This window comes from Suncus etruscus, chromosome 3 (genome assembly GCF_024139225.1).
Source record: "Suncus etruscus isolate mSunEtr1 chromosome 3, mSunEtr1.pri.cur, whole genome shotgun sequence".
Classification (NCBI taxonomy): Eukaryota; Metazoa; Chordata; class Mammalia; order Eulipotyphla; family Soricidae; genus Suncus; species Suncus etruscus.
The window spans coordinates 70,892,610-70,906,732 of record NC_064850.1 but is presented as its reverse complement, the minus strand read 5'-3'; the positions used below and the strand labels follow the sequence as shown (position 1 = coordinate 70,906,732).

The following is a 14,123-nucleotide window of genomic DNA, read 5'->3' as shown; positions in this document are numbered from 1 at the left end:
GTTTTTTTGGGCCACACCCATTTGATGCTCAGGGGTTACTCCTGGCTAAGCACTCAGAAATTGTCCCTGGCTTGGGGAGACCATATGGGACGCCAGGGGATCGAACCGCGGTCACAGTCCTTCCTTGGCTAGCGCTTGCAAGGCAGACACCTTACCTCTAGCGCCACCTCACCGGCCCCAACTTTATTTCTTTATGCTTTCCCTCACTAGAGTCCCAGGTAATAACAGGGTATTTGGGATTTTCTGGGCTCAGGAAACAACAGGAAGGGTCAAGCTTCATAACTGTTTAGCTTCTGGCATTTTTTAGGCCACCAAGCCAGAATCTGGGGCTCAAGTTCATTATTTTAAATTACAGAAAATGTTAACTTATACATATTTTCCTGCAGGAAAATGTACCTACCATTGAATGCACCCCTTTAAAATGTGTTTAATTTTTAAGTATTTTACATAATTGTGGAACATAACCATTATCTATTTTCAGAACATGCTAATCATAAAAAAAAAACCCACAATACACCTATTAAGAATCACTTTTAGTTCTTAGCTTTATCCAGTCCTGGACTTGGATGGTTCTTTTTTATTTTTTTTAATTAAAAGAGACAACATGCCTGGGTGTTGTACTTATCAGTTGTATGTGATTTAATAAATTTTCATTTAAAATTTTAATACTGAATTTAAGCCAAAGCCTTCATAAGAGTCCTGAAATTATAAGATATTCTTTTTATATGTAACTATTTTTGTTGTAAAAATGCCTTTTTTCTTTCTAAAGGAAACATCTTTCTGTCTTCCATAGAGGCTAAAATATTATCATTTTTTCTCAATTAAAGTTCATTGCTTCAGAAGTGATAAAAATCAATACTCCAATATGAAAAAAAATACCAACAATAAGGATCTTTATTAACTATGGGCCACTGGGTTCTCCTACATTGGTGCTTTAAATGCTACAGTATGATCTGAGGAATCAAGACTTTCCAGGACAAATGAGTTGTTTTACAGTTGAGGAACCAAGTAAAACATGGACTTAGAATACAGGAATAGTGCATGGCAAAGTCAGAATGAAAAGCCCTTTTTCTGGTACCCAGGCATTGAACAGTTTAAGTAAATGTTCTAAGTTTTCTACAAAGTTGGCATTACATGAATCGAATTGTGTCTGTTTTTTTTGCATAGGTTCAATATATACATCTTATTTCCCCCATTTAAAAATATTTACATGTTCCCTTGTAAGAAACAGTAGGCACAAATGGTTCATTGAAACAGCAAAAGAGAATTGAGGTTCTGGAAAGACATGAACACATAATTCATCTTTCCCACGCAGATGCTCTCATATCATAATAGTAAGATGCAAATGTCCTTCTCTGGAAGCAAAGTCTTCATATTCATAGACCAAGGATGTTTTAAATTTAACCATTGCAACAGTTTTTCATCTGGGCTGACTTTTTGGAAGCCATCAGATTGGTAACAGATTTGCTGTCATCCTCATCGGTTCTTTTCTTCACTTCCCTGGAAGAGAAGAGATCGAGATAACCACTGCTTTGAGAGATTGAAAAGAAGAAAAATAATAAGTAAAAAAATCCTTAATGTTGCTATAGTAAAGTTTTAAAGTAAAACTACATGTGGTCAAATTTTGGTTAACACACATGCATACTTGCTTGATATCTGCTTGATAGGTAACATAAGCATTATCCTGACGTTAGAGATTAGGAAATGAAGTTTCAGGGAAAAGATAAGAATACAAGCTAACCCATTACATCCTGCAAGATGATGCACTTTCACTTCAAAGCACATTCATGAGAATCTGTTGCAGTAGCAATAAAAAATTAGTCCCACTCTCATATGCAAAATCCAGGTCATTTAACAAATGTCCAATTTATGCAGAACTCCAAGATCCTTTATGAATCTTTGTGAATCCAAGTGTCCATCTTTTATGGGCACTAATGAAGCCTTGGAAACATGTCTATATAACTTCTTACAAGGTCATAATGTGTGTACAGTACAAATACAACAATACAAATACAACAGATACCCCAAATTTGTTCTGGAGTTCAAGAAATGAAGGCTTCTTGAATATGGAGCTTCATAGAAACTTTGTCACTCAGGAACATTATGAAAGATTAAGGAGTGCTTATTCAGTTAATGAGAAGAGAGTTTAGGTGCAAAGAACAAAAAACACACAGGCGAAGGAGCATTCAAGAGCTCATCAGTGGAAGTATTAAGTTTGCTTTCTGTGATGATCATTTACAACATAAAATATTCGGGACAGCTGTCTAAACAGGGCTAAGAACAACTGTACTTTTTGTTTTGTTTTGTTTTTGTTTTTGTTTTGGGCCACATCCAGTGACACTCAGGGGTTACTCCTGGCTATGCGCTCAGAAATCGCTCCTGGCTTGGGGGACCATATAGGACACGGGGGTGGGGGTCGAACTGCGGTCTGTCTTAGACTACCGCTTGCGCCACTGCTCTGGCCCCAAAGAACAGCTGCACTTCTAAGACAATTTTCCCCCTGGGATTTGAGAGGTTTCTAAGAAAAAAAGCATAGCACTTCAAATAGTTAACCAAACAGTTATGTTCACACTTTAAATCCAAATTTTATTTCAGATAGTCTCAAAACTCTTCTAATTCATTTTTGATATGACATGGCATGACATGAAGAGACTATAACATAAATCATCTCATGAGTCTCAGTATAGAATGCTCTTTTTGTTTTGACATACATGGAACTTTCTAAACGCTCTAAAGTTTTGGTACATGATGACTTCACTTGGGGAGAACAGATTGCTTTCATTTGTGACTTCAGATGCCTTGATAGCCAAATCTGAAGGCAAGGTAAAAAGCAAATTTAACTCTACATATTTGCTTCTTTGTAATTTTCACACTTGACACATTATTGATATTCATGAAACCCCACGCTAGTCCATAATGAAATTACCATAAGAAAACTATAATTTATCAGGATTCACAAGTTTTTCTTGTTACTTTTATTGTTGGAAGTATTAAATGCTAACTGCAATGTGCCTAGTATCTGGATGAAGTTATCTCATTATCAAACTTAATTTGTACAGAAGGTTTTTTCTTTTCGTTTAAAAAATTGACTATGTAACACCATGGTTTACAAGATTGTTCATAACACAATTGTTACATATTTTAGTTACAAAGTTGTTCATAGTTGACTTTCAGTCATATAGTGTACTACACCCTTCATCAGTGCACATTTCCCACCACCAATATTCCCAGTTTCCCTTCTTCCGTCTCCCCTGCCTGCCTCTGTGCAGACATTTTCCTTCTCTATCTCTCTTTGACTTATTTCCTTTTAGACACTGTGGCTTGCAATGTTGTTATTAAAAGGGTATCAAGCATATCATTTTATCTCCTTTCACCCAATCTTATCCAAAATGATCATTTCAAACTTTCATAGTCGTGGCAGTCCTTTCTCTGCCCTAACTGAACTCCCCCCATTTTTTGTAGCAAGCTTCCCACCATGGGCTGGTCCTCCTGGCCTTCATCCCTAGAGTCTCTGAGTATTATTATCTTACTATTTTTTATTGTATCCCACAAATGAGTGCAATAATTCTATATCTATTCTATTCTGACTCATTTCACTCAGCATAATACTGTCCATATGAATCCGTATATAAGAAAATATCAGACTTCATTTTTTCCTAAAGCTGTATTATGTACATTGTGTAAATGTACCACTGTTGATCTATCTACAAATCTGTTCTCAGGTACTTGTGTTGTTTCCAGATTCTGGCTATTGTAAATAGTGTTGTGACAAACAGAGAAATGCCGTTTTCTTTAATATTTTCTAAATATAGTATCATGTCATCTAAAGTGAGAGCTTAAGTTCTTCCTTGCCTGTGTGGATGCCCTTGATATTTATTTCTTGCCCATTGCTATGTCAAGTATTCTAGTACACATAGAAGTGGTGAGAGTGGGCAAACATTTTATGCCAGACATTAAGAGAAAAGGCTTTTAGTTTTTCCCTACTAAGTATAGTGTTTGTTGGGAGTTTGTGGTAAATGGCATTGACTATATTATGGAGGTAACTGATATTATGGAGGTTAGATAGAGCAGGTGCTCTATCTTGGAAAATGTCACATGTTCCATGGAGAAGAATGTGTATTTAGCTTTTTAAGTCTCCAACTATGACTGTGTTGCTATTTATATTTCATGTTTTAAGTATGTTGCCTGCTTCTCATATGGTAGATATATGTTTGGGAGTGTGATTTCTTACTGATGTATCCCTTGATAATTAAGCAATGACCCTCTTTGTTGGTTTTGAGTCTGAAAAGTTCCTGAGATGTTGTTTATCATTATTCTTTCTTCAAACTTGAATAATAGTCTGGCTGAGTGAAATATTCTTGGTGAGGCACTTACTTCATTGAATATTTTTACTATATCCTACAGGACAATATCCTTTCACTATATCCTTTTCCCAGAGGATTGCTTATGATAAATCTGCTGAAAATCTTATAAACACTCTTTTGTACATAACTTCCTTGTTTGATCTTGTTAATTTCAGTGTTCTATGTTTATGGTTTTCATCATTGTGACTCGGATGTGTCATGGTGTATGTTAGATTTGTGTCTCTTTGGGCTGGTAATATTGGGCGTGCATGATGTGAGTGCATGAGCGCTTTATCTCTGGAAACTTCACAGCAATAATGTCTTTGACTGTTGATTCTTTATAGGGTTGTTTTTTTTTTTTTACCCTGGCTCTCTGGTAGCCCAATGATTCTTAAATTGTTTCTGCTGAATGTAGCCCCAAATTCCCTTGTCTGCTAATTTAATTTGAGGATTTTTTTTCCCAACTTCTGTTCATTTAAGAATTGTTTTCAACCTCTGTTGTCAGAGACATAATGCCGCTCATCTTCCAGCTCACTGATTCTGTCCTCAGTTGCTGCTACCCTGCTGGTGAGGCCTTTCAGTGAGTTTTTCATTTTGTCTATGAAGTTTTTCGGTTATGTAATTTGTGTTTGAAGTTTCCTCATTTCTTTTCTCATAACCTCTTGAGTCTTACTGGTATTTTGTTACATGGCTTCTTTGAGATCCCTGAAACTTTAACATTTCCTCTCTAAAGTCCTTATCAGAGAGGCTAAATAGGTGGCTGTAGATACTATTTGGACCTTCAGAACTACCATGTTCATGCACTAAGCATGGTGGGGGGTTCTGTGCTGCTTTCACATTGTGTCCTTTGCAGTGTAATATTGTTTGTTATGCATTGCAGTGAGGCTCATTGACTAGAATTAATGTGTAGCCATAGAGCAAAGCAGACCAGTTGTGTTCTTGGGATACAATGACCTGGGATGAAAATAGCTCTTTTGAATCAAAGAGGACCCTTTGCCAGTCTGTTTCTGCCTCTGTTTCTTTGGACTCTAAATATGGGAAGCATAAACGAGTTGGCTGTCATGCCCCTTCTGCTTATCCTAGTGCTTTTCTTTCCCACAGGTTGCATTTATCTTGAGTGAAAATGGCTCCTCTGAGTCGAAGAGGATCCCACTGCCAGTTTTTTCTGTCTACCTTTGTTTCTTGGGACTGTGCACAGGAATTTTTAAGTTAAGATATATACCTGGGTACTTCCTGACATGCCCCAAAGCCATGATACTGCAGCTGAGGATAAAGATACAGAGGCTTAAGATGTTTCCCATATTTATTTATTATAGAATTGAATAGAATTGATTCTGCACTCGGTGTGGGATATGCCCCTTTGGAGTCATTAAATTTAAATGATTCTATACCACACTTGTGCATTACACAGTGATTATGTTCGTCCATAAACTAAAGTTACTCTCTGTATAATCACACTGTCAACTAGTAAGGATATTAGAAATGATCTTCTTTGTCCCTCTCTCAATAGTTTGCAGATTATAAATGCCTGAAGGATGCCAGAGACTTGGACTGGAATTTCAGTTTTGAGTCTCCTGATAGCCTGGCCCATTAGTAATGTGGACAGAAGTCAACAGAGAGGTACTTATATCTAAAGTATCCTTTCCCACTGCAATGGAGCAATATGACAGCAGTACCTAAGGCTAAAGTGACGACCAGAAATGCTCTAAGGACTAGTAGTCCCCACAACCATGTGTCTTAGCCAGCACACCACTTCTATCCATTATACCTCAGAACACATTCATAAATACAACACAAGCAGCCAACAAAACATTTCTAACCAGAACATGTCAGAATTTCATGAACACTCATATAATCATCTCTTTAGCACAGTCAAATATAGCTTCCTTTAATGGGACCCTCCTCCCCCTCACCTCTTACTATTGTGTCTTGTGTAGTCAAAAAGAAAGGGGCACAGGGACACGGAATCCACTACTTCACCCAAGTTGTAAAGAATTCTCTTAGGTTCTGAAGAAAAATGAAATCAGCCTATAATTCTACTAATCACAAGCAAAAAAACATAGTGTTCAATTGAATCCATACACACATTTATGCAATTTTCTGTTATCTGTATTAGGACACATAAAAAGTTAGCAGCATTTTTTATTTTACTATGATGAGTTCCAGTGTGGTAGCTGCCTTGGTTTCCTATTGAACTGATGTTAAAAGAGCTACTGTTCAAAAGAATGAGTTTTAGCCTAAGGCATCTGCCAAAACCTATCTCAAACTAATGCTAGACTGGCCATCAGATGTTATGGGGCCTGATATTGATTCTGTCAAATGAGGGCAACTGTCTCTCCTAAATATAATCTGAGCATTCAATATAAAGAATACTCTTCTACTATGTACTATAAAATCAAACCACTAATAGAAAACCATATTTAAAACACTGCAAAATATTTGAATTTTTAATATGTAGAAGAAAAAAATTTTCATACCAAATTTAATTATTGTTTTCTAATAATTGAGAATCACATGCTTAAAATTATACTTTTGCTTACTCAGCAATTAAAGATAATAAACCTAGATTTTATGAATATAAACTTTTTTTCCACTTTTGTCCAGATATTCACTTGCCTTTTTAGGCAAGTAAAGACTTGCCTTTTCATTCATGGGACAAAACTCAATGTGAATGCAATAAATGTAAATGTAATAGACAATGTTATTTTCTAAGAATATTTCAAGAATTGAGAGCCAAATTCAGAACCAAATTCTTCACTACTCTGATATTCATCTTAATATATGTCACAATATGTTGTTTTACTATTGATTCAATTTTATTAGCTTAATAATTACTGGGCAATAATTTTAACAAAATGCTTCCAACTGGCACAATACACAATAGTTTTGTTCTCCCTTTACCCAGGAAAATGGTATAATAATTATACTCATAGTAGTCTTTGGTTTATATGGTTCCTAGAAATAATTAATACAAGTCATCTATTCACTGTGTAGAATAATTTTGCATAAATAAGCAACATCTCAGCTGTACTTGTGTTTTTTCATAGTACAGCTATTTTGCCAATGTTTACAGAATGAATCCACAAGGTAACAACTTTTTTATGTAATCTATGATTTAACTGTTTCCCAAACTACCAGTAAATATAAGACAGTTTCCCAACACATATTAATGGCCAAGAAATTTGATCCCAGCACCAGCTTAGTGAAAATTCAATTGTACATCTAGTTTTCCAAATGTTAAGATTACCGAGCAAGATGGAGAACAGCTTCCAATACATTTGAACCATCTTTGGCACTTGTTTCACAAAATAAGGCATTGTAAGTCTGTGGAAAAAAATATACAATAAAATGAAGAATTGCTCTTGAGATTTAGAAGCTCAATATTGCTAAAACTAGTGACTATTCTCTAGTTCTGCTCCAAGTGGTCATGAGTAAAATTGCTGATCATCTTTTTTGCTCTAAAACGTGCAATATTTTCTGTACATTTAAAAATGACATATAAATGCTTGATCATGGCTCACCAGGCCTACCTTATCTATGGTCCAATCAGTTACTCACTTTACTTCACAGCACTCTAATTGCCCTGACCATCCCTTTACTTCACCAATGACCCAAATTCAATCCAATCTTAGGGCCTCAGGGTCTGTGATTTTATTGCCAAGACATATCTTATCTTCATCTACCTCCTTCACCATCAATTCCTACCTGCTTTTTGGGTTATATGAATTGTTTCCTAACCCTAAAATTTCATGTTAGGTCTTAAGTTATGAAACCTTAGAGCCTTCGATATATTTCTGTTTAAATATTTAAATATTCTACAGTTAAATATTCCTGCAATTAAGTTATGAAATAGAGCCTTCAATATATTTCTGCAGTTAAATATTTCTGCAATTAAATTAGTATAATTATATAATTATAATTTATGATTTTAAAATCATTTTTGTGTCTTCATTCAAAATGTAGGAAGAAAATAATTTCCCTAGGAAGGAAGAAACATGTATGGTGTGGGATTGAGTATGGATTACACAAAGCTGCCATGAGACAAAGGAGTATATGATGGCTTCTCTGGGTAGGAAGAAAGAACAGAAAGAAATAACGGTAACAAACTCTATCATGTGAATCCTCAAGTCCATAGACAATCTATAAAATGTGGCATCAGAATTCTTTTCTAGCACAAATGGGAAGTGCTGCTGCTGAGTTCTATAGCCAGGAATATTATGGGGGATTGGTGACGTTGGGTATAAAGACCAACTTTGGGGATCCAGTAGAGGTCCAAAGAAGACTACAACTGTGCTAATGATTTGGATAGGAATGAGTTCTATTTCTTACACAGACACATAAGCCACAACAATGTCTAACTATTCCATACAATTAAGCAAAATCTGAGAAAAATGTATCTCATTCTTTACCACCCATGCAATCACTCTACAACATTTTATGCCCCTGACATAGTAAACTTTTTAAATCAAACCCACATATTCAAAATAGGGCATCCATGGACGGAGCCAGAGCAATAACTCAGCATGCCTTGCATGCAGCTGACCTGGGTTTGATCTCTAGCATCCCATATGGTCCCATGAGCCTTCCAGGAATTACTTCTGAGTGCAGAGCCAGAGTAACCCGTGTGTGTTGCTGGGTGTGCCCTCTTCCAAAAAAAGAAAGAATAGGGCATCCATAGTTTTTCCTTTACCTGACTCAGAACTAGAAGAACCATGGAAGAACTTGAGGACAAGAAAAACAAGTAAATTTTGGATCAATGAAACATGATGAGAGAAAATAAGGAATAAAGGCCAGAGAGATAGCATAGTGGTATGGAATTTGCCTTGCAAGCAGCCAACCCAGGACCAATGGTGGTTTAAATCCTGGCATCCCATCTGGTCCCCCGTGCCTGTCAAAAATGATTTCTAAGCAGAGAGCCAGGAGAAACCCCTGAGCGCCGCTGGTGTGACCCAAAAAACAAAAACAAACAAACAAACAAAAAAAAGAAAGAATTTTCACCAAAAAAATTAATATTTGATGGGTTTAATCCTCAAGAAAATTACTTGTATTCTTGAAAGACTTTGGGTAGGGGTTATTATTGGGAGTTGTGCCTGAATAAATACAGAAGTCCTATTACATATTATAGAGATGAACTAAAGTATCTCTTTAAGCAGTGATAGAAAAAAATGAATGAAATTTTCAAATTAGAATCCTCCTTCATTCTTACCATGGCCAGTTTTTCTCCAAAGTGTCCTGGGACACATTTTTGTCTTTCTGCTTCAGAAGTATCCCGAAGATCAGCCTTGTTTCCTACCAGCATGAGAGGGATGCTCTCATGAGTTGCATCCTACCACAAAGTAAAAAAAAAAAAATGTAACCATGCATAAAATAAAAGACAAGAGCAAATCCAGCAAGAGCTGCTAGAAAGCCTAGCAAGAGATGTGTGTGTCCATTACACACTCATGCATGATGGAGGGAGTTTATGCAATCAGAGGAATATGTAGGGCCCTCAAGAATGTGAACACAGAGTGGTAAACTGTCCAGATCAAAACACCCTGGCTGTGATATTTCAACCTCTGAGAATACCCCACAACATATAGACAGAACATCATGAAGAGACCAATGGAATAGACTTGAATATTCAGAGAATGCCCCTCAGACTTTCAATCAATTAATCTTTGATAATGGGGCAAGAAATGCAAAATGGAACAAGGAAAGCCTCTTCAACAAGTCGTGTTGGGACAACTGGTCAAAAAAGCAAACTCGGACCTCTAACACCATGCACAAAGGTCAGGAAATGGGGGACAACAGTGGTGGAAAAGTTGCACTGGTGAAGGCAATGTTCATTTAATGGCTGAAACCCAATTACAAGCATGGTTGTCTTCTAAAAAAAATCCTGAGGGGCTAAGGGTTGTTTCAGAGTCCTTCGTCCAGAGGTGATAATACCTCCAGGCACAAGAACTTCTCTGTCCTGACGGCAATTAAACAAGAGGGAGAAATATGAAAAAAAAAAAAAAAAAACTTTAAACCAAAGTTTAAAACAAAGAAAAATGGTCTCTTAAAAACCCACACAGCTCATTCAGAGAGATGATCCTCTTCTGAGGTTAGTCCATTCCAAAAATTTCATAAGGATTCTTTTCAAACTTAAATAAATCTGTCACTTTCCTGCCCTGAGTTTATGAATGAATTTTTCTCTCTCAGAGAGAAACACAAGATGAAGCTGCCAATTCTTTCAGTAACACTGTCAATACCATATAATGTACTAATAATCTTCAATTTAACCTATGCAAACCTCTCATCCCAACTTAGGTTAACTCCCTAAAATCACTGGGTGCAGAGGCCTCAATACTGTTATGATGATCTGAGTGATCCCCAATAAATAGGTGCTAAAGAAGAAACATATCCTTGGGCGCTAGTACTAAACTGCCTGCCTGATTGCTCAAATAGTTCCAGAAGAGGTTCCAGAACACTCCTGACTATAACTTTGGATCCCTTCCTGTAATGGAAACCTCAGGCTCCAAAACTAGGACCTGGAGAAATGCAGAAGCAAACATTAATGCAGGAAATAATCCACACAGTGAAAGGGGGAAAGAATGGGTTCAGGAATTCCAACACTCAACCAGGAATCACAAAACACACGCTTTGGCTCCTAAGAAGGAAAGCAGTTTTGTGAAGGAATGGAAGAATGAATGTACAGACTTCCGGAAACCTGGGCTTTTATTAGCAAGAACCAGAACACACCCTATGGTGGAGAAGGAATACTAAGTAGGAAGGGACTCAATAGTCTAATCATTAGATCACACCCTAGTGTGGAGAATAAATACTAACCAGGGTGGGACCCAGTAATCCAACACCCTCCCCACCCAGAAGGCACAAACCACCAAGAAAAAGAATATAAACTTTTTATTTTATTTATTCTCTCCTCAGGTAACTTTCCTTCAAGTGAAGGCACAACAGTAAAGGGAAAGGGAGAAAGGGCTGAATCGTTCAAAGTTCTTTCCCTTGACAATGTCCTAGCAATGTGCACAAGGAAGCACATTTTTTTGGTAGAAAAATTTTACAACCGGCTGTAAAAATAAATAAATAAATAAATAAATAAATAAATAAGCAAGTGGCTTTTATTGTTTACCTGAAGAAACTGAATTGGAACTCAACCAGAAATATGTATTCTGAGTTCTCTCCTTTCTGTAGAAAATGTTACTCTGTCTCTTTGCTCCCTCATTGTTTCTAATAATTCTTACCTCACTATACATCCCCTCTTGAAATTCTTTTCTGTGAGTATAAGTCTTAGACCTGGGTTGAAATTAGGACTGATCTTATATTTCCTATGAAAAGCAATTTTTCACTCCAACCTGAGTTCAATGGCTCCTTGGAAAATACCTGATGACAGGGATCATGCCCCACACCTGGCAGATCAAGTAGAACTTGGGTACAGTATGATGACTGCCAATGCAGAACTGGTTGATATATAAGCTCTGTACTGTGAATGTGTTCAGAGTAAAATTTACAGGTCCTAAACTTTCCAGGTACTTTTCTATGACTGAGGTGGGTAAAGAGGAAGATGTGAACATTCATCTCAAGGCTATAACTTTCTTTTCCCCAAGTCATACATATTACCTATAACACTTTGGTAACCTGCTCAGGGTTCAAGAGGGAAATATTTCTCAAGTATTCAGTTAAGTTTGCATCTAAATAGCTTCCAAAGTCATATTACCTTATGTTCAGGTCTACTGGTAAAAATGCTAATGATTAGAATTTTCCAGGGTTTCCTTAGATAAGCTTCCCAATAGATTCTACCCTTTTTTTTTTTTTTTTTTTTTTTGGTTTTGGGGCCACACCCGGCGGTGCTCAGGGAGTATTCCTGGCTGTCTGCTCAGAAATAACTCCTGGCAGGCATGGGGGACCATATGGGACACTGGGATTCGAACCAACCACCTTTGGTCCTGGATCGGCTGCTTGCAAGGCAAACACCACTGTGCTATCTCTCCGGGCCCAGATTCTACCCTTTTAAGGCAATAATGTAATTGGATTGACTTTAAGGATTCTATGATCACAAGATGCACTTCAATATTAATTATCAAAAATATTGTGACAATAAATGTTTATTATGAGATTTGTAAATTACACAGTATACATAGCTACACAAGGTGTTGGCAGAGATAGTATATGGGCTGGACTTTCCCTGGAGCTAATGTTCTAGAATTTTATGAACTTAACCTTTGTTGCAAAGTCTATTGGTAAATTATAAAAGAAAAAAATTAGAAAGGAAGCAAAAAAGGAAACCCAAAAAGTGGTAAGTCAGTTCCAATAATCATTTACTAAAAATGTTTACAAGAAGCCATTTAACAAAGCATCCTAATGTGTATATGTTGAGGTTGGGGGTAGGGGTTGATGCCTGTTATTAATCTAACCATGTGGTTGGCCAAAAGTTTGTGCTAGTCTTCTCTTTGAAATAGATTCCTTTGGATGTAGGGACCAGAGAGATAGCATGGAGGTAAGGTGTTTGCCTTGAATGCAGAAGGTCAGTGGTTTGAATACTGGCATCCCATATGGTCCCCTGAGCCTGCCAGGAGCAATTTATGAGCATAGAGCCAGGAGTAACCCCTAAGCACGGCCGGGTGTGACCCAAAAACAAACAAAACAAAAAACAAAAAACAAAAAAAAGATTCCTTTGGATATAGATGCCTATGTAATTAAAGTTCCAGCCAGGCATTGTATGACAACAAAGAAAAGTCAACTCTAGGAGCTTATAATAAATAACTTCTCAGTTTTGGACTAAAAACACTACCTACTGGATGGGGCTACCATAACTACACTACATAATGCCCAATTCTTCATGATAAAGCCTTTATGCTGCTGTCTCTTTTCCTATTACACTTAATTAACCTTTTTTATATTGATTGCTTATGTCTCCTTCACCATTGTAAAATTTCCAGAAAGCAGGCCTCTTCATTTTATATCTCCTCATCATTCAAACAGTACAAGTACAGAATATGTAGCCTAAATTACTTTTGAATGAGTAAAAGTTGGGAAAAGATATCATGTGTCTCCATTCAGTTTCTAGCTAAATCTTCAAATCAAATTATTCATGACTTGAAAGTAAATGGCCATAATCTTAACTCATAAATTTATGGGATAATGTAATTTATAAGTTTTCAAATGAAGTATTTTCATTATAAATTCATGAGACTAGTTCTAGAATATCAATCATTCTCTTCTGGACTCCCTGGGTTATTTTTGTGGCTGTCTATGTGCTAGCTCTTCCATGAAATTTTAGATAATTTTATTTGTTTGGGAGCTACACTCGGTGGTGCCCAGTGCTAATTCCTGTATCTTCCCTTGAGAACTACTTCTGATGTACTCTTAGGACCATATGGAGTTCCAGGGATTGACCCTGGGTTCACTGCATATAAGGCTACTGTTTTATATATATGTGTATATGTATATATGTACATATACATTATAAATAAGACCCTACCCTTTTACTATCACTCCACATGCACACATTCAAACACATATTTTCTTAATGTGACACTCAATGTGGTGCTTGCTTTTTCAAAGAATAGCATCCTATATGGTCCCCTCCAGGCCTGCCAAGATTTACCCTGGGAACCATTAGGTGTAGCTCACACCTTCTTCCCATATATGTGTCTTTGTAATTTTATTTTTTGTTTGTTTGAGGGCCACATCTTGTAATGTTCAGGAATTACTCCTGGCTCTGCACTCAAAAATTACTCCTGATGTGTTCAGGGAACCAGATGGAATGCCAGTATCTAACTTGGATCAGCATTATGCAAGGCA

The 14,123-nt window shown here is 36.8% G+C and overlaps 1 protein-coding gene across 1 annotated transcript in view; it reads right to left on the bottom strand.

Annotated features, from left to right (window-relative positions):
* Nucleotides 1–1,386: 1,386 nt before the first annotated feature.
* Nucleotides 1,387–14,123, bottom strand: part of RASEF (RAS and EF-hand domain containing) — a 78,418-nt gene continuing 65,681 nt past the window's right edge. Inside the window, exons 15-17 of the mRNA XM_049770700.1 lie at nucleotides 9,550–9,669; nucleotides 7,591–7,667; nucleotides 1,387–1,500 (exon numbers count right to left, since the gene is read on the bottom strand). Of these exons, the coding sequence (XP_049626657.1) occupies nucleotides 1,401–1,500; nucleotides 7,591–7,667; nucleotides 9,550–9,669 (297 nt within the window). The 3' untranslated portion in view covers nucleotides 1,387–1,400. The remainder of the gene's footprint in view (nucleotides 1,501–7,590; nucleotides 7,668–9,549; nucleotides 9,670–14,123) is intronic.